At 36.6% G+C, this 22015-nt stretch overlaps 1 protein-coding gene across 1 annotated transcript in view; it reads right to left on the reverse strand.

Moving 5' to 3' along the window:
- Positions 1-21880, reverse strand: part of ARID2 (AT-rich interaction domain 2) — a 159786-nt gene extending 137906 nt beyond the window's left edge. The window contains exons 1-2 of the mRNA XM_019543946.1: positions 21848-21880; positions 21081-21178 (exon numbers count right to left, since the gene is read on the reverse strand). Coding sequence (XP_019399491.1) covers positions 21081-21178; positions 21848-21880 — 131 coding nt within the window. The remainder of the gene's footprint in view (positions 1-21080; positions 21179-21847) is intronic.
- Positions 21881-22015: the final 135 nt, after the last annotated feature.

The raw sequence follows: 22015 nt of genomic DNA on the forward strand, positions 1-22015 counted from the left end.
GCTGCTGTGATCCAGCTCTGTGCACTGCAAAGGGGCTGGCTGGGGCATGAGGGTACTCTAATGTGGTGCTAGGTGGCAAACAGCCCCCACACCAAAGCACCCATGTGCCTCAGCCAGCCAGATCAGCATCTAGACATGCTCTGCTGCACAGAAAAAAATTCTGCAGCAGCATAGTACCTGTATTTTCAAGTACTATCCTGCTGTAGAGTTTATTAGTTTCCTGTGGACTAACAGGATTGCATGTGTAGGCGCCAAGATGTTTACTGTCAAGACAACTGGGTAACTCTACAATAAATGTCTCATGTAGACGCACCCAACATGTTCCACCATGGTACAGTTGGGCAGCAGCAGTGACTGGTTCCTAATGCTGACCCTCTGCACCTAAGCTGGGTCATTCCAGTCCACTGCCGGAAAACATTGCTGACTGCTCCTATACATCCACTGGAGGGGAATAAAGGATGCTGTAGTAACTTTTGTGACTTGTGTTAGATTAAAATTTCAGTTAGTAACTTCCAACACTCAAATCAGTTCTGCAAGATCTTACAAATTAGAAAGACCTTCTGTTTTACACCATGGACAGACTTCAGAATTGGAGGAACACAAAAGTGACCTTAAAAGTCACCACATCCCCAATCTTACACTAAGAGCAATTCAGTTAAGCCAGAGAATCTGTCTCATCAGATCTGAACATTAATGACGTGACAGGTCCAATTCTTTCATTGAAAGGAGCAGATTTCTGGATCTGTCTAACTGAAAACAACGGGAGCTGCACTTGTGTCCAAGGGCACAGCTGGGCACTGTACAGTAGCAATAATTAACTGGCATTTTCCATCAGGATACATTTCAAGAAAAATAGACAGTTTTTAAGTCAAAAGAGTTTGTTACATCATGAGTACTTTTGGTTTTTTAGTTTACCTTAGTTTAGTCAACTCATTATCAGAATTAAATACAGAAAATAATGTAGCCTTTTCAGTAATACTTTCACATAAAATGAAGCCCAATATAAATTTTGAAATTATTACAGGTAGACAACCTAGTATCATAAACAAAAAGGTGCTAAACACGAGTTTTAAACAAAAAATCTGAGGCAAACTGAAATAATTAATTATTTTAAAAGATGCAATAAGTATTATGCCAAAAACTATATCATTGAAATAAAGGCTAATTCAACACATGTAACTGGGCCCAACGACACACACATCAATAGTTTGTTAACTTATACCAAATATGAATATAGCCGATTGTTGTAAAATTCACTTTCAGAAAACTTCAGAAAGATCAGTTATGAGAAATGGTTTTAAAGTTTCCCCACAGTATTCCCGATTCTTTTTTCTTTAAAACTACAAAGAACAGTTTCATCTCCTCTCCTATGCTATTTATTTCTCATCTTAAATTGTAACAAATGTCACATAATGCTTTTCTCAGCTGCTAGTTATAATGTGACCTCTGAAGAGTTGTAACTTTAGAGAGGCAGGAATAAGTGAGCCCTAACAAACACCTTGTTTTTATGCAAATAATCCCTCATAAGAAAAGTATAAAATAAAAACAGAGTATGTACCTGATTTTTTTTCAAATCTCTTCATGAAACATCAGCTGTCTCTTATTTTCATTAGTAACATTATAAAATAGGGCTATTACAAAAAGCATAAAATTATGGCATCTTTTTAAAGAAAGGATTAACTTCTGTAGAAAGCTAGTAAATGAACAGAACAGGAAACCTAGTGAATTGATAGAAAAGGAATTTTCCCCATATAAATACCCCGTTTAAAAACAAACTAGAAATGAGCGATTAAATTTATTTATTTACACACACACACACACACACACACACACACACGTATTTATATATATAAAAATAGGATACAGGAAATTTATAGTTTTTTTCATTTGTGCATATGTATTGTAACACTGCTTCACATTACGTAAAAATTCAGATTTAAAAGAAAGTTATTAAAGTTACAGAGTCAAGCACTCAGAGGTTAAAAAATGTTAGATTTCAGTCTCCTAGTATATCCACCCTAGACATAGAAGAAGGCTACCATGAAAAGGTAGGAGGCATCATGGGAAAAATAAGATCATGTAATTAATGACTGTATCATAATGTATACATGTAAGAAGTCAGAAAAAAGACTGATAAGCAACCCATAAACCTAGCATTTCCTAACAATTGAGAGCTTGACCTTGCTATCTAAATAAACCTATTTTAAGGTAGTTTTGTGTATATATTTTCCTAATTGTTTGATTTTTTTTTTTTACATGGGGACAACAACAAATTACACAGTGAAGCTACTGACTTCTACCACTTGAACTATAAAACCACTGCAAGAAAAGTTGTCATTGCAGTGTGAGGGATAAGCCTAGTGTCCCATACTAAATCCAGGAAGGCAATCATTGAAAGCTTTCCATCAGGAAGTGGAACGATTCTGCCCCATGTGACACTCACAGAAGACAGGTGGGAAGCTAAGCCAATATGACAGTTTCAATATATGTGGTCTTCCAGGAGCCAGATCTAGCTATTCCCTTTACCATGACCACCAAGACCCAAGCAGCTCCCAGATACGTCTACAACAGTGTACTACTACTACTTCAGTGGCAAAACTAACCTCATTTTAGGTTAAAATGCTGAAATTTAGTTAAATTTGGCAGCATGCCACAAGGTTACCTGAGAAATGCAAGCAAAAGAAGGGACAGGGCAATTTTCAACAATTCCTAATCCAGCCAAACCTAAATAAGACAAACATGGGGCAGCTCACTAACCACAGGCCAAATCTAAAATTTGTCCCTGCAAATTTCAAGAGCCTGCTACAAACAATGTTAGTGTTGGGGCTCAAAAAAGGTGACAGGAATATATTATTACGAAAAGTACCAGGAAAAGTAGCATCTTGTAAATATAAAGAAGCTGCTCAATCACCCTTCCAGCCCTAAACTTCTGTAAACCCTATAATATTAGTTTTGGATGAAGCTCATGGTGATAGCTAGCCTTCTCCAGAACCAAATACTTAAAACAAAAAAAGCTTTTTGTTTAAAATTAGAAGCAGCATGTAGAATAGTCAGAACTTAAGTGTTTCAATGTTTTTTTTGGACACAGAAGGAAAATGTTCTTGACTGAACTTTCAACTCTGAAACAATTTAGAACAATTAATTTACACATTTAAAATAATTTAATAGCCTATCAGAATGCTTTCGTGCCAAGCTAATTAACTAAACAGTAAACTAAAAATAAAAAAACTATATAACAAGAAACTAAAGCAATTTCTTAACCAAACTGATGCCACTGCAAAACTCTGCTGATAGGCTAGATTTGATCAGAGTCTGCAAACTACAGTGCATTTCATTATAATACTCACTTTAGCAAAGATTGTTCTCAGCAACTTGTTTAGTAATACACTTGTATATTTTTTAAATATTTTGATTTTTAATGTTCATATTACTACATCATTTATCTATTATGGCTCACCAAATTTTCTACCACAGAAGAAAAAGGTAAATATTTAGTTCAGCACCATACATCTGGGTTGTAATGAGAATACATGTTCAGTATTCTTTCTTCAGTAGAATCAATTCTATTTAATAGAGCTACATGAATTTTCTTTTTTTATGACATGAATTGTAATACAAGGATATTTTAAACAAATCGTATTAGCAATATATAGCTTTAGTTGCCCACACACTTCACACAAAAGGCATAATTCTACCTAAGTGCTTCTTCTCAAATCAAGGAAAACTCAGTACCTCTTACATTTTTAAATTGCATGTAATCTATATGAATATGATAAAAGTAGAGATATCCAAGTGTTTTAGGCAAAAGACAATTCACACACCATCATAACACGGCATCAGTCTTTAACTGGCCCAACAAGGGCTCACTATGGAGGACCTTATTCCTATTTTAAAATTACCATAAAAATTAACCTTCTCCCATTGTTCTATTTCAGAAAATGACATGCAACTGACATTTAAGTCACATGTTGGATACTTCTGCCTTCCTCTTGGTGAAGTCAGAGGGAACAGTAATACTTGCTGGTGCCACATAAAGAAGCTAATGATAGGCTACTCATCTAACTATAGAAAAAATGGCCTTAAATAAGGGGAGGGGAGAGCCAATAAATGTAAGATTCATCTTAAAATGGATTGATCACGATGTACTGTTTGATTAAAAACTCCCTTAGAGTTTCAGTACTCAAAATTTTAAGGCATGGCAGTTCTTGCTTGCTCTTCTGCTGAAAGCTAAGAATAAATTCACTAAGATTAGTACCACTGGAAAATAAAAACACAATTGCATATTCTGGGAGTGGAGTTTAATTTACTTAACTAGCAAAACGGAGGTTGAGGAGAACAGGTTTGGGAAAGATTATAAAAAGGTAGGGGTGAGAACAAAAAAAGATCATATGAAAATAACACAAATTATGAAAATTTAGCAATTATATTGTAAATTAATAAATACACTGGCCTTCATCATTAAGTTTGGTTACCTCTAGATATAGTAACTATCTTGTACACAGGAAGCTCCTAATTACAATCCTTGTTGTAATCTAAACCTCCAAAATACCCGAACATAGTAAGTCAAGAGAAACTGTTTTTCCTGTGCTCACCCTTAAAAATTGCTTCCATATGAAGGAAGATCTTTGCAAACATATCCTTTAGATAAATGCATACCTGAAATGTTTTTCACAAACAACCAGAAACATGAATACAAACAAAACGAACTTTTGCCAGAATTAACGTTGTACATTGCTAATAAACAGTCTCCCCACTTATATCAGCTATTTTATCTTATACAATGCTCCTCAACAGATCTTTTTTTTTTTTTTTTTTTTTAACTAAATGAAATAAACTGTTTGGTCTCCGATATTATGCTTGCTGAACTATCGTAAAGTAGTCTCCATCAATAGTCCACTTTCCTGCTTTACAACATGAATAGAAAATAGCTCATTTTTTAAATATATATCACGGTTGAGGCTTCAGAGTTAATATTCAGAAGCAGCAACCACCACCAAACTGGAGAAGCTGCTTCTTATTCAAGTATTCTTACTCAACATAAAAGTAGCGGTTATATCATCTTCCCAGTACAGTACAGCCCAAATCATTTGTTTCTGGGTGTTTCCCAACCCGCTTAAGTGGCAGCATACTGTTGAATTAATCACAAGCCACTCAGCTGTTTGCTGCAGGTTTTAGTTCAAAAGAGCATCACTTCTCAGATAACCTGGAATTCTTGCGTAGTCCCGCACAATTGATCAGACAAGTGGCACCTCTTGAAATAAAATTTGCAGCAACCTGATGAAGTAGTAGATGTTTGCTATGGATCCATACACCCCAGTTACTTCACAAAGCCTGATCTTCACAGGGGGATTAAGAATTTAACCTAGCAAGTGTCCAGGTTAAATTCTTAGTGAATTTTACTTTAGTTAACATACTAGTGATTCTCAACCAGGATGCCATGACACCGTCAGATGCCTTGAGATCCTTTCAAGTGTGCCTCAGGGTCCACACAATGTTAGCACCATTAGTTTACAAATGTAATTCACAAGATAAAACCAGAGATTTCAAATAAAAATCCATAGGCGTGGTCCGAGTTCTTTGCAACAGAAAAAAACTGGTCTTTTTCTGCACTCAAAAAAGAGTGAAAACTAAGAGTTAACATTTTCTGAGTGGTGCTTCAAATCTATCCAGGTGTGGCTTGAGTCCAAAAATGTTGAGAGCTACTGGTATATACTTTTACCTATTACTGTACATTTATTTTGGAAAATTTGCAAAAAAAGAAAAGTAATATTTTGTCATAGAAGTGGAAAACCTCTCAAGTAGCAGTTCCAAATCTTATCAGCTATCTAAACCAGTTTACTAGACAATGGTTCCCCAACCAACAATGCACATTACTCCTACTTCCTTGACAGACAACCACCTCTTTCTCCTTCCCGTTCTACATGTTAAAGCACACACAGTTGAATAGGAATAGAAGGGGCAACATTCTGGGATTTGGAAGCTGGATTTCTGTATTCAGAGATCTAGATCCAAACAGAAATAGTTACAGAGAATACCAAAAGAGAATGTTGACAGACAGAACAAAGTTTTAAAATTCTGGTGCAGTATATAACTAGTGACTGATACTAGCTACATATGCTAAAGAGACTTCTGTCTCAGTATTCTTTTCTATCAACTCTTACATACCATTTTGGGTAGAAGGTTAAGGGGAAAAACGAGTCCTTCAAATGACCTTATTTTGCATTTAGATTAAAAACAGCCCTCCTTTTTTCTACCCTTACCTCCCCCCCTTTTGTTATACATTAGAATCCAGCTCCTTTCTAATTCTTCACCAACTATTGTCCACAGCAGATTCTGCTGCTAATAGTATGGAAGGCTAGTCTGGATAGTAACTGTGAAAAGCAAGATGAGATGATGGCTGCTGCACAGACAGACAATAAAAAGCAACAATGCCAACCACTATCCAAAAGTATATGACATGATCTTGCTGAGAAATACTTCCATGGGATTTCCTTTCTCTGAGGGCAAATGTTCTTTGCCTTGTGCATCAGGATCTGGATTAGTGCTAGACACCACAGTTGTGATCTCTGAACTGATTAGCACCAACAAAAATCTAACTAAATCGCAGTCTAAAACTGCAATTTACAAAGCTAAAGTTTTTATGAGGGCGTCTCACTCTCTCTTTTTTAAGGTAGGGTTCTTTTAACAAATTTTACAAATTGCATTCAAACTAGATAAGAATAACTGTACTTGTAAAGAAAAAAATACCATTTATCAAATATTAACAAAATTAAGTACTGCCTCATAGGCCCTACAAACAACTGAAGGAGAACATGGAATTCACCTCAGCTTTTAGGTACTTTCGTATCCACTGCAAGAAATATAATAATCCATAAATTCAAGAGCTGGCACAATTAAATGTAATACTGCGTTTGCTTTTAAATACCTATGAATTTATGCTCTCTTTGATGACAGCTCCACATCTGTATTAAAAGACCTTCACTCTGTCTTCTCAAAAGGATTCCAAACAACTTAAATTTCCATCTCTACTATGTTTTCTAATCACTTTCTTCCATACTTTCTCTACGTTTAAACTGAATCATTGATTTTACACTGTCAATACCCAAGTTTAAATTCTTCTGTAATAGTGAAGAACTTCCTCCTATTTACTCTTTCTGCCTTTTTTATCAAATCTACTTGTGGCTTTATCATTTCTGTTTGGCTAGATTTCCTGAATATATAAGAGTTTCTTATGGTCAAAGAAATATGTCTCAAGCATGCTTTTCCTACAAGCCCCTTGCTGAGCTAGTATAAACCCACCCATGCCTCCAAAGACCCACTCATACCTACCTTCCCCACTGTTCATAACCTTGGTATCAACCTAGATTCTGAAGTCTTCCTTTGCCTCCCATACTTCCTATGTAAATCATCCCACTTATCATTGCTTCTTCCACTTTGCCTGTATATAGCTTTCTCTTAATTCTACTTTCTAAATACAAATTATGGATTCTCTCACAGGCTTGCTTTGCATACTGCAGCTCCTTTCTATGGCCTCTCCCATCCAAGGAAGAATACTTCTTGCCTACTTTCTTGAATATGCAAAAGGGATCTCTCTTCCTCCAACATTTTAACTTAAAAAACAACTGTCCATGATTTTCTTAACTTCCTCACTCTCCATTCATTTGGTTCTTGAATACTGAAGTCCTTCCTAGAAGATCACGGATGCAATCTCAATATACTTCTTGTCTCACCAACTACCTAAATAATTTCAAATCTTAGCTGAAAAGGTTCCCTTCATTTTTGCAAACGTGTTATTAACCCCCTCTCTAACTTTTGAGGCTAACCGGTGGAGATGAAGAATTAGTCTCTGGCCACCTCCCTAAAAGCTGAACACCCTCCTCTCTTCCCTGACAGTAATCTTCCAGTTTAGCTATAACAAGATCCCCTGGATGTCCACTAGACCCTCTGTAGACTTTATAAAGAGAAATGGGAATAAAAGCCTCACTTTTTAGATGCCAAAGTCAGAATGCACAAATAAATCAATCTTACTCCATAACAATGAGGCAAAAAATATATATATATTTTTAGGATTTGGGGATATTCTGAAATCCCAAGGCTCATATTTCTTTTTTTCCCAGTGGAAGTGCAACCCTTCCTAATGGCCTTGATTTATCCAATGAAGTCAAAAGAACTCTGCATAGGTGCAGGATTCCATGGCAGCAGATCCTATGCAATACAAAAATCAGAGTTTGTCATTATCAGGGGGTACTGCCAGCAGCTCAGCAGTCACTCGGGAGAACAGTCATGGCTGTTTGAAAAGGACACAGCAAGCTGCTGCTTAAGATAACAACCATTTCTGATGTAGAGGGGAGAAAGAGAAAGATGACCTATGTCCTTTCTCCAACCTACCCCTGGTCATGTGTGAGGGGGTAGAGAAAGACAGAAGTACCTCTTTCAAATAATGTGTACTGCTTGTATTCTCAGTGTTGATCCAACAAAAGGAAAATGCAGTGGCAATAATCAAAACTGCCCCAGCCAGTCATATTAAATGGTATTTTAACCACAAAAATCCATTACTTTAGTCCCATTACTTCAATGGAAACAATTACTCAAATTATTGCATTATGTTGTTGCATAATATATCTGTATAACATAGTAAAAATATCTGTATAGGAGAGTTAGGTGCCAAACTATTTTTCTTTGATTGCCTCACTTGTCCTCTTCCCACTAACCACCTTGATCAGGACTACCTACCTTTTATAAGTTTGTTGATTTCTGAAACTGCTCAAATTTCATAAAAATCAAAGCAGCATGTAGATCTTCTTCACTCAGTATGTGAAAATTCTTCCCAAAATTACATTAGTCTGAGGCTAATGTTAGGATAAACAGTTAGCTCATGAACAATCAGAGGTAGAAACAGAAACAAAAGTATATATCACAGCACTTGCTTCTAACTGTAGGTTAAATTACATACCATAGGTCTTTCAACACACAAGGTCTTTCTATACATCTTGCCTTATGTCTAGCCAAGCAAGTAGATTGCTTTAGAGGTGTTTTAAAGATTGCTTGCTTGAATTTCTCTCTCCCTTTTAGCTCATAGAGTTGACTCATTGTAACAAAAATCAGACTTTAGAGATGGGATACCAGGAATAATGTGAAGCAAGTTATCCTAAACTCAAACTTAGATTATATTATCCTATGACATACTCTCTAAATATACTATTTACTTGTAAAACACATAGATATATTATACAACTGCTTAAAATACAAATATTAATCTTCTCAAAGCAACAGTATTGTTAAAGAAAAAAAATTAAGACAACCATAATGCTAACCTAAGCAACTATAAAATGTTTTGGTCATACCTAGGTCCTCTCGTAACTACTCCCTCCCCATTATTTTTTACACTCCTTGTCATGGTATGTTATATACTAATTAAAAGGTCTGTGCTAGCACACCCTTGCTCAAGTAGTCCACTGACTTCAATAGGGCAACTCCTATGAAAAAAAGGTTTGCAAGATAATCGTAATCTGCAGGGCAGGGGAGAGTGATAAATTCTGCAAGGATGATATCCCTTATTTGCCAATAAATCATTACACACATTTATGATGCTGTAAAAATAGTAATTATAAAGATTACATCTATACATTTTTATAAAGATTATGTAAAAAATGGTGAAACTGCAGTCATAAAAGATTGTCATGGAAGGGTGGACTGACAGAGCTGGTAATTAATTCCTGTCTTCACAAAACATTTGTAGCACAAGCAGAAGGACAGAAGAACCCTACGAAGTCTTTCACAGGGGTGCCTGAACTTCGTTCTGAAAGAACTATCCTGGGAGAAGGAAGATGTTGGAACTCAACCAAATCCACAGACCACTCATCATTTATTCGGCAAGGACAACCTTCATTCACTAGTGATCCAGCATCTGGAGCGAAAGTCAAATCAGTAACAGAGCACAGAAGTTCTGTAACCTACTGCAATTATATTAACCAATCAAATTTATTCCTTAGCTCACGGGATAAACATTCATTTTCTTATTTTGCCTACTTTACTAAAAGTTTGCCCACCACTATTCCCTGAATACAAAAAAAGTTTAAAATGTTTTATTTACTTTGATACTACAGTGAGCACTGCAAATCAGTAATATTGAGGATCGCCTGATGAAATTAAGGTAACACAAGAAATCCTTTGGACAGTATCTTGACAATAACTCTAAGAACTAAAGCTAAAGACTACTTCTTAACAATAATTAAATTAAATCTACTTTTATAGGTCCGTTTTAAAATTTGTCAAAGTATTTCCATATTAAAGTAGCATAAGGTTCAAGTTGGTTTTGGAAAAATAATGCATTAAACCCCCCCCTCATTAGCCTTTATTAGTTTTAAATAACTTCCCCCAATACTAATTAGATCAGGGATCTAGGCAAACTATCTTAGATTAATGTCAGTGTCAAATACAAATTTAATCTGCAGCTCTTACCTATATGTGTAGACCTGCTAAAGGGAATAGAAGTTATGAGTCAGTTTACACTAATTTTACTATCTTAACTGTCTAGTATATCTAATATATACTAGCATAATAACAACTCACACTTTTAAATGGTCTTTAAAGCAGTAACAGCGTATTATGTGTAAAGTGCATTAACGCAGCAGTACCAATAGCACTGCAATTATTGATATAGTTAGTAGTACCATAATTTAATTTTGGAGCCCTGTATGCTTTTACTACTACTACTACCTTATGTTGTTATATTACTCAAAAGCATGTTGCATTATACTTTCCTGCATATGATTACTCAATGACTTATGGAATACACAGAATAGCATATGTAATACCATGTACTACAAGATTATCTACAATCAAAGAGAATCCCAGCATTTTCTACTATATTACAAAGAAACTATACTCAAGACTGTAGCCTGAGACCTCTATTCCACAAATCCAGAGTAAACTACAAGAATTTACCATGAAATATACCCTTTGCACAAAACTATTTCAGAAGCAGAATTTTCAATTATTTTAAATTGTGTTTCTAGTCCTTACAGTAGTCACAGCTGAAATACAAATCAATAAATGCCACAATCCCTGCGTGTACCTGCAAAGAGCCTGAAACAACTGCCTCATTTGACTGAGTCTGGGTCCCATGAATTCTGAAATTCCTCACTTTCAAAATTTTCCCTAGGTATATTAGAATTCAACAATTTTGCTGCAGAATTAGTTTGCTGCAGACAGGTACCTAATGCTTAGTTTTCAGTCCCCTGACTTTTTAGGACCCACCTACAGTGGTCCTTTTTTTTCCAGTTCTCTCTCACAACAGACATTGTGGGAGAAATTACAGAGCATATTCCCTGGACCAATCCATGGATACAGTCATTAGGAGGCCAAGAGCTAGATCTGAAGTCCAGTTTGCAGCCAGGATGTGGGAAGACCATGAAGGGAAAACTAGAAGCACCAACTAGTGAACTAGACAGCCCGGAAAATAGGACAGCAGCCAAGACCTTGGGAGCTGGGTTGAAGAGCTGCTGAAGCCTACTGCAACCTCCCCTCCCTTCCTTGGCACATATGCAGAAGGAAAGAGTTTCTGAGCCTGGCCACCTGGGCAACATCATGGAAGCCTGGAAAGTGGAGCAAGCATGCCTAAAGATAAGAAAGAAAGAAATCCATCCTCAAAAGTAATCAGTGTTAGAAAAAACAAGATTTGAAAGTCCATCAGTACTTTTAACTATAAGCCCTAACTGTGTGTTTGCATAAGAACAGGAATGAAGAGTATCTCACTGTGATACAACAAAATACTGTTGCCACAGAATTTTGTCCCACTGTGTCACAGAGTACACAAGGCCTCAATCATAACCCATATGCAACAGAGGCATAGATAAAGTTTCACATTCAGCCTTTGATTAGGTCATTTCTGACTTTTGCCAATCTTTACCATACACCATCTAAATTTTCTCAGCTTTTTCATAGAAGTAAAAAGATGTGATGGGAAGAGGAAAAATACTCACGGAAAACCAGTTCAGTCTTCAGGGGTTCAAAGCTCTGCTATTTTGCCAAAAAATACAGGCTTCACAAGTGTTTTTGCAATGTGGAATTGTTTGCCTGGATACCACCTGGAATCTGTAAGACTTGACCAACGTCACCAGAACTCAGATCCACTGACTAAAATTTCAACCGTACAACATGAGGAAGTACAACACAAACTTTACTTGCCTGTTTTAATTATACCAAACAAACAAAGTTTAAAAGACCTGGCATTTACTTAATTTATAGCCAAATTAAACCATTATGATTCAGCTAACTCAGTTTCCTAACCACAGAGATCAACTATCCCAATATATCATAATCCAGTAAAGCACAGTCTTGATATCCATCTCATTCCATAACACTTTATGCATTAATTCAAATGAGTTAAATTATATCCTTTAACATAACCTTCTGTATTTGGAAAAACTGGGCCTACATAGACAGAACAGCATGGAATTCTAGCAGTCTTTGGGGTGGGAGGCAAGAGGCAACTGGTATATAACCTATTGCATAACAATGAGAAAATTAATGATGATGGTGATGATTACTCCTTTTATGAAACCCTAGTATCATGGTCCATCTAAAACTTAAAAACCAAACAGACAACACACACAAAACCACACACACACAAAAGCCTCTTTTATAGTGACCATATTACCACATAGTTCCACCTCCCCGCCACCCCCAAGTATTTTAAGAAGAATATGGATAGGATAACACAGCCCTATTACTCTAAGTAGTCTACAATACAGTTAACACTATCTTCTTGTTCCAGTTCACACTGCCAATTAAGAAAAAAAGCAGCCTAACATGGAGACAATTCACCATTGCAGAAAAACAAGTTAGTCTCTCACTCAGTAGAATGCCATTCTGGTTGTAACAGCACCACTATTTTTTTTGTAATACAGGTTTTAACTATTTTGTAAAGCCCTGATCTCAAACATCCACACACAGCTTCAGCTGTAAAGTGTGAAAAGATTGTGATAATTTGCATAGAACTCAACTTGATGACCTCAAGTTGAAAGTCCAGTCCAATTCTGTTAGACATGAATTTATTGCTCTCATACAAGCAGAGCACAGAACTATACCACTATTCTAAGTACCTTCTCACTCTCATTTTCTCCCAAAAAGTTAGCTCCTCTCTGTCAGAGATTTGTACCAAGTATTTCAAAGGACTGTTTTTTCCTCTCCTCTGGGTTATGCAGCCCCTCCTCCACATGGCACACTGCAGATAACCATTTATGCATAGTTTTATCTTTTCAAACTATTACTAATTAGTAATTATTTTCAAATATCCAAATGCATAGTAAGTACATTACAGAAACATGAAGACAGATAGTCCCTGCATTAAAGAACTCATGGTCCTTAAGATTCTGTCTAGGAAAAAAAAGAAGTCTTTTAAAAATCATTTCATAGATAGGATATGCCAAGGTCAATGTCTTGCTTAAGGTTACACAGCAAGTACACATTAGACATAGGCCTAGAAGCCAAGTTTCTTAATGGCTATCTGGGCTATACCAATTCTCGGTACTTTACAAATAAAAATAAATATGGGATATATGGTATTACAATAGCTCTAAGGGGAACCAATTAAGCATAGGGGCTCCCCTGTGACAGACACCATATGCAGTATTTAAAAAAAAACAACCACCCTACCCTAAAGTACAAGTGGTCTAAGTTATCAATTCACCCTCTTTGTTCCTTGGTTTTCCTACCTGCAAAATGTGGCCAATACTACTTTTTTAATGCTAATATAGTTATTTTTCAGTTCTGCATCTCAAAGGATTTTACGAAGGTGGTAAGCATAAACAGCTGCATTTTATAGACAGCTTGACTGAAGCTCACAGATCATAAGGCATTTGCTTAAGGAAAATAGTGATCTAGTGCTATAAGATGCTAGTGCTATAAGGGTCTGTCATATTCAGGTTTAAATTCCCATTTGACATAAGCCACAAAGGTCAAACTTTGACAGCCTAGGTACCTCACATGTAAAGACAATGAATAATATTTATCATATCATTTTTATTATATACATATATAGTGTGCAGAGATGCTTATATTTTAAGGTTTAAGTGCAAAGAAACATTAAAATATGTAACTGAAAAGTAATTTAAAAAAAGGTTCTGGGCTGGGGGATGAGAAACTCAGAAGCTTCAGACCTAATACCCTTCACAGGAGAAAAATGAGTGTTGCTCTTCAGACAAACTTAGTCTTGTTTTCATGGACTTACCATATAGCTCAAACTCAAATGGTTACCACAGCTAATTCTATATTTTTATAACTGAACGTATAAGCTCTATTTAACACTGAATCAGTCTAACATCATAAACAGCCTCCATAAAAACTTTCATCAATCATCAGAAGACAAAATAGGCCTTAATGCCATCACAAATTATTACAGAGCAAATGCTGTAACAAGGTTTTAAAGTTACGGCACCTGCCCAATTGTTTTGATTTTTTTTTAAGTATTTAAAGACATATTTTGGTGATGGTATGGTAACACTGAAGGATAACAAAGACAACAAATTGGTATTTTTAAGTTTAGGAGCTCCAATGCACACAACTACTTTGAAAAGCCCACAGAAAGGAACCAAGGCCAGGAAAATACCATACGATTCACCTCACCAAATTTTCACTAGATTGTTCAGTTTTGAAGAGGGATTTGTCTTCCCATCCAAGATATCACAGACCTTATGGAGACCAGGGCCATCTGTGTGGCAGCTCTGTGCTTTTACATTAGCTTTCAGGCAGCATTGCTTTCTAGTAGCCTGCTGCCCTAAGAATCTCCCTAAAGTGCTGGTTTTACAGTGTAAAAGCTATATTCTAAAAAATGAATAATACCAGTAGAATTCGTGAGGAGAAAACATCCTCCAAATAACTTACACCAAGAGAGATTCTGAGATGTTTACACAATTGAGACATTTTATCACAAAGAATCAAGTCTTATAACAGGAAGATAAACTTAGCTTTGACAGCAGAGAAAGGTAGGTATCCACATTAGTCTGAAGTCAGGCAGAAAGCAGAGGTGCACCTTACAGATGATATGAATCAGGGAGGCATAAGCTCTACCAGTATGAGGTGCTAACAATGCTACTGTAACTAAAATGGAATTCTCCATATAAGTACGTAAAATATTTTCCTAAACCTTCAAATCAAAGCTTCAAATGCTTGATTGAAAATATGAATCATTAAATTATTGTAAAGAACTATATGCCAGCTACACACAATCTCTAGTCTCAGAATAATTTGAGTACTGTATGTTTGAGAATATAAAAATAAAAATCCATAGATATGTAAAAGTAAAGTCTTCTTTACCGTGGACAAAGCCACTAACATCATCCAGGCCATTTTTCTACCAATGTTGCTTGCTCCCTACTACGGTCTTACCTGGTTTCTAATGTTACATAATCAATGCAATGAATGCCTACTGTGTTGGTATAGTATTCTCCACCTTTCTTTAAACATTTCATCTTCCTAGTTAGTTTTAAATATTTCTTGTCTTAATTTCACCCCATTAGATCTTAATGCAGCCCCTTACTTGGGGAAAGAGGAATTATTTAGAATAATGTATTTAAGCCCTTCATCCACTTGGTAGACTGTTATCATGCCCCCTGTAGTGCTCACTTAACAAAAGCTATACATATTTATTTCTTACTTTTTTCTTACAAATTAGTCCCTCCAGATTTCTAAACATTTTGCTGCTCTTCTCTGAACTCCTGTAAGTTTGCCTCACCTGGTAATGAGGTGCTGAAAGTAAAAACAGTATGCCAGATGCCATTAGACTCGCACAGAGAGGACCCATTCCCCCATTGCTTTGTGACATGATGCCGCTGCACATGCAGCCTAAAAATATGTTGGCCTTTACAGCTGCTCTAGCACACTGAAACTGGGACCTGGTTGTCCCATCAGTAGTATGCACAACTTGCATGCATAGCAATAGAAGTGGAGTGCTCATACAACAAAAAGAATGATCAGGCCTTTGATATCTAATTTGTTGTTCATCCTCCTGCCCTTTTCTTTTCTTCTTTTGAGCATTACCGTTTTCCATGGTATTCCCTTGCACTGGATACCTGTTTCAGATTACTGGACCCCCAATATATTAGCTTGCATGTGCCAAAGTAAAAGCTTATTTTGTTATTTTCAGCCACTCTCTCAATTCTGTAGGCTCCTCTCTTTACTTTCTTAGTCTTCATTAATATTTTTAACTCTTCCCAGTTTAGCATCATCTGCTAATTTTTAGTATGCTGTTTGCTCTCCCTTCAACATCATTTATATACTAAGGCCCTAAAATCTGAATTAGGACCTCGTTTACATGACTATGGGCAGATATTACGTGTTAACACTGATATTTCTCTTTACTGCAGTGGTTTTCAACCTTTTTACACTCCAGATACCCCTCAGAAAATGCCAGCTCTTAGCTTTCACATGTTTCTTGAGTACATGAAAAAATAGAGCATTTCTTCTGTTGCAAAGGATTCAGAAAGACCTCAACAAGTCAGAATATTTTTTAAATCTCTGGGTTTATTGTGAATCACGTCTAGCTGTCTGCACACCTACCAGTGCTAATATTATGCACCCTGTGGCACCCTTAAAAGGACCTTACAGCACGCTGATTGTGAATCACTGTTTTACAAGACTGACATGAAAACTGAACCTAAACAATCATTGCAGTACCTCACTAGACACATCCATCCCCTGGTTCCCTGCTTAACCATTATTTTTTGGTCCTTGAACCAGTTTTAATTCACATGCCAGTCCATATTTATAAATAAATTTAAGACTGAGATTGAGACAATATATGGATTTTGACAAAACCATCCGAAATGTATTACTGCTATAACTTTCCATTTATCCACTAGGGCCCCGATTCTACAGACAGATCTGGCAAATAGATCAAACCCTATATCCATCCAGAAGCCACAGTGGTCTGTGCAAGTCCTGTTGCATGATTAGGACCAAGTTTTGTGCATTAAGAAAACATATCAATTGATGTGGGAAAAATCTTTTCTACAGAAACTGAGGCTGTTTAACCTGTAGGATTCCATTATAGTTTAGGTATTAAGCGGGGAAAACCCTCAATATTTGTTCCATTATTTTGCTAGGGAGAAAAGTTACAGCCCCATAAATTAATTTTTATGATCACATTTCTTTTCCAATCAGAACTATTTTTGCTTTTCTATATTACTGTGGCCCCTCACAGCTCAGCTGATTTATACATTACATTCAAATTTTCTAAATAGTCTCCAATGTATTCTCTAGCAACAGTTACTTTTATAAGGTGCCCTTCAGTTCTTAATTGCCAGTTTCTTTTTTGTTTTACTTTTCTCACTAGATGCAGAATTTTTTTTTCCAATACAATGGACTTTTCAGAATCACTCATCTCATAATCTTCATTTATTAATTGACCTATTTTATTTTAACTGGTACTTTATTCTCTGGTATTTCTAAAAACTACTCGTATTCCCTTAACCTGTTTGGATAGAATTAACTCAATTTACTTTTTGCTATCCTTGTATTCGTCCATTTACTGTACAAAATGGATTTATGTTTTTTAAAATTACTTGCATAACTGAGAATTAAACTTATTTTATTAGGTAGAGCAAGCTCTTACTCTTTTTATTTAGATGTTGTTGGCAAGCTAACTTATTTTTAAAAAGTTTATCTCTGCAAACTGATTTTTAATTCAGGACTCATATACTAGTTGCACCTCTAATTTTAATAATTTCCTCACCCTCCCAGGATACAGATGTAGACCCAGAGCCTACAAATAAAATAGCTGTAGACTCTTTTGCCCACAAAGTCAAACAAACAGGATTCCACACAAATGCAGAGGGCCACATTAGTGTCGCTATTTGTAGTTCTCAGGCCTAACCATCCATCCTATTAAAACTATTTCAGTTTGTATGTTAAAACGTCTCTTTAACCCTTTACATGATTATAAAAAATTTAAGAACATGCCTATGAGCAATATTTACTGCCCCATAAAATATCTACAGAGAAGCATTTGGAAAATGCTTTCCTAATTCACCTCAATTGAGATGAAACATCTAATTTGCACTAAAGTCCAAGGGAATTACACGAACTGTGCTACAGAGACTTACAGCACTACATTAACAACTAAAGTCTATCAATGGTTATCGGCACTATGGCTTTTGACTGCTCGCTACAGAATCATAGTGCATAAATTACCATACCTGTCAGACACCTCAAAGCAATGCATTCAAATAGATGGAATAATTGAGGTTGTCTCTATCACATACAACTGTATGGGGGGGGGCCGAAATATAACTTTTCTGAATTGTTACCACAGGATCCAGTAAATAACACGTTTTAAACTTATTTCTTTAATGAAGACTAACATGTACCCTTAAAGACATCTGGCAAAATTCCATAGTCAAATTAAAAGAGCAATGTTAAAAAAATGTCACCTCACCTGTATATCTTACACAAGACTTTCAATTTGATAAAGCCAACTAGATCACCAGTATATCACACAAATAATTAACTTGTTTGCTATTTAACATAAAAATGACATTGTCGTAAGAGGCAACACAGCAAAGCAGACCAATGATCAATCTAGCTCTAAATCTCATCTCATCCAGCATGGAATGCCAGATGCCTCACAGAAACATGCAACTTCCTACTATCACAAACTACCAAGGTTTCAAATCTGCAAAGGTATCCAAGTAAGTGAACATAAATAGATCCCACTAAGTTCACCAGGACTCTTGTATTTCCCATTCAGACTGCTTAGCAGAAATAGGATTCTATATATACACAACTAGGTGAAATTTCTATTAAAGTTATTAGATGTGTGTATGTGCGCTCATGCGTTTGCAAACCCCTTGAAATATTGAGGCCAAGATTACTGATGCCTAATCTGAAACCCCTCAAAGGGGCCTAATATTCTGAAGACAGTTGTCTAGCACTTCATGAGAACTAAGCCATGATAGGGCATTTCATGATTTTGGTTTTGCCAAGCCAAAAATGAAAAACCTGAAATCTCTTTTCTAAACTAAACAAATGAAACTATCAAAAGGCACAACAGCAGCAAACCAATGCATGCATGTAGGAGGAAAAAAAGTTTGATAAAGAAACCCTTTAGTTACTGGCCTCCAATAATAAGTACAATAGCAATTTGAGAAAATACGGGAGAGAAGGATACAGTGTATTTTGGGCATAGTCTCCATTAAGTCATAGGAATTTATTAAGAACAGGCTTTTTTTAGATTCTTCATTGTAGCAAGTTATTCAAAATTTTATTTTCAATAAAGTGTTTTTTAGAAAAATTGTATTTGTTTCTGTTATGAGCATTTATGTACATCCTTTTTTGAAAAAAGTGGACATTTAGTCAATACTGCTTGGTAACACCAAACACAGATTTTCTTGTATGATCTCCTTGACTAAGAATACAATTTATTTTGAAATAATGCATTATGAGCCACATTCTATTTTAAATTACTCATTATTTGAATTGTGCCAATAGCCACAGCATGACAGGTGCTTTCAAAACACAAATTAAGACACATTAACTATCCCAAAGGATATATAACCCACTACTGCAAGATTTGGGTGTTCTGACACATTAAAAAATAGTGATGAAATGAAGAAAGGTTCAGACAAGCAACTGTGATCTTTGTAAGTTATGGAGAAAAAAAAATAGCCTAGTTTCAGATCTTGAGGTCCATCAGAAAAAAAACCCCACATTTCCTGTGATCCAATATATTTTTAGCGATATTCTCCAGATATTTAATATTACTAAGGAAAACAAACAGATGGAACACATCTAAAAATGAGATTCCCACCTTATCTCTGGACCTATTAGGGGTCATTAATATATTACCTAGTTTGAAAAGAATGTATTTCTTTAAAAACCAGACCAACCAAAGAAACCATATGCCATCACAAAAAGAATCCAGCAAATACAGATATCTGACTAAGGTTTTCCAGACTTCACTGTAACTCAATAACTGCTCCACACAGTGCTGTGAACTCTACAGCTTCAAGCTGGAAGTCAATCTAGGACAGCCAATAGAAAGTGCACCTGTACTATTACTGCCTTTCCTAATTCAGAGTGCTAAACCTTAGACAGATATAACTTGTGTGCAATCAAAACAACACACAGAGGATATTTTATGTATATTATCTAAAATAAAAAGTACACCCTGCATCTATTTTATCATTAAATAAATTGAAAAATACTAGAAAAATGTAAATATTACACATACAATTCATAGGCAACATTTCGTCCACTTAAAAAACAGACAACAAACCTCATCTTACACGAACAATTCTGAAGGAGGGCATATAATATTTAGTTTTAGAAACTTTCATACAAATCATAGTTGCAAAAAGTTGCAATTCAATATAAAAATATTAGTAGCTGAACAATAATTTCAAACACCAAATTAAAATATTCACTAGTAGCTCCATGCAAAGTTAGGAAATAACTCTTACCATCACCTATTCATTAAAATAATCCAGAAAGCTGATATTCACGAGTAAGGAAAAAAACAAAAACAAAACCTATTTGGCAATTCTGGCTGATAAAAAAAAAAAAACATAAAATGCTACAGACAGGTAATTCCTATAGTTATCCACTGCTGAGAAGTGAACCATCTTCAAACAACGAATATATATTTTTAATCCAAAAATCCAGCTTTGTAAAGAGGAAACCAAGTCCATCGATAATAAAACATTTTATTGCTCTATAACAAAACAAAGTTTCAATAACCGCACTAACTTGATTTGCTAGTGGGAGTCCTACTGTATTGTCTGTTTAAAATAATCAATAAAAACGCCCCATGAGTACTGTTTACAGAGTTGGGGTCACCTGCACGTTTTTGGCTGGGTAGCAGTTGTAAAATATAAACATAAACAATCACAACATAGGGACCCTTTTAATTGACCACCAAACCAGTAGAATAAGGCTTTAGACATCACCCATGCTTTATCTGCCTTATTTTCACAGGTACAAGTACTTTTATTGTAGCACACTACGGAAATCAGAAAAAAAGAAAAAAAGCAGCAGCCATCCCATGCTCAGCAACACTCTTCCAAGAGCCTGGCAGCACTTACCGCAAGTAATACTGTTTTAAAGCGAAGGCAGCATTAGAGCAACTTCTGGGAAAGTTGAACCCCTCTGCAATTTCTCCCCACTGATTCTTCTCAGAGACCTATCAAATAATAAAAAAAAAAGCAACAACACACAAACAGAGATACACAACACACACAACACGCCTCCCTAGTGGCAAACCTCACAAAAAACCAGGGGCAGCCACACAGCAAACAGATAAGTAGATATATATTAAAAAATAGAGAGACACACACGTATAGGTGGCTGTGTATGAGGGCTATAGGGCTGCATTCCTTACTGGCAGTCCCTGGTGTTGCACCCCCCCACCCCACCCCGGAGGAACCCCGCTGCCCAGCAGCACTGTGCAAGTTTCTGTTGGGGGTGGGGGTGCCCTGTTTTGGGGGCTGTTTGTTTTTGTTTGTCCTACCTGGACAATAACCAATCGGGAGTCCCTCTGTCGCCCCCTTTTAAATCCTCCCGCGGCCGTTAAAAACCCAAAGAAGTTGAAAATAATCCGTGCGAGTCTTGGCGGGGGCGCCCCCCGGCCGCAGAGGGGCGGGGGAGCCGTCCCGGCCGGGCCCCCCTCAAGACAGAGTCACAGACACACCGAGGCCTTTCTTTTGAGGCCTACATTTCTGTCCCCAGCCTTGAAGCCTAAAGATGGCTATTTGATTACACACCGGCTGGGGTGCCCCTTTTGTTATTTCTCCCCGGGAAGGGCCCGGAGGGCAGCGCCGGTGCCCCCCGCCGCCAAGGATCGTTTCCTAGCCCATGCTCCGTGCCGATTATCGATGTTAAACATGCCCGCTAATTTTGAGTTGCACTAAAACTGCACTCGCACTCTCCTCTCTCTGCGCGAGAGGCGCACAGCCGCCGCCAGCCCCGGCCGTCCGGCCGGGACCTGCCTCCCCCCGGCCCCCTCGCCTCCCTCGGCCCA

This window comes from Crocodylus porosus, unplaced genomic scaffold (genome assembly GCF_001723895.1).
Source record: "Crocodylus porosus isolate Cpor-Errol unplaced genomic scaffold, CroPor_comp1, whole genome shotgun sequence".
Classification (NCBI taxonomy): Eukaryota; Metazoa; Chordata; order Crocodylia; family Crocodylidae; genus Crocodylus; species Crocodylus porosus.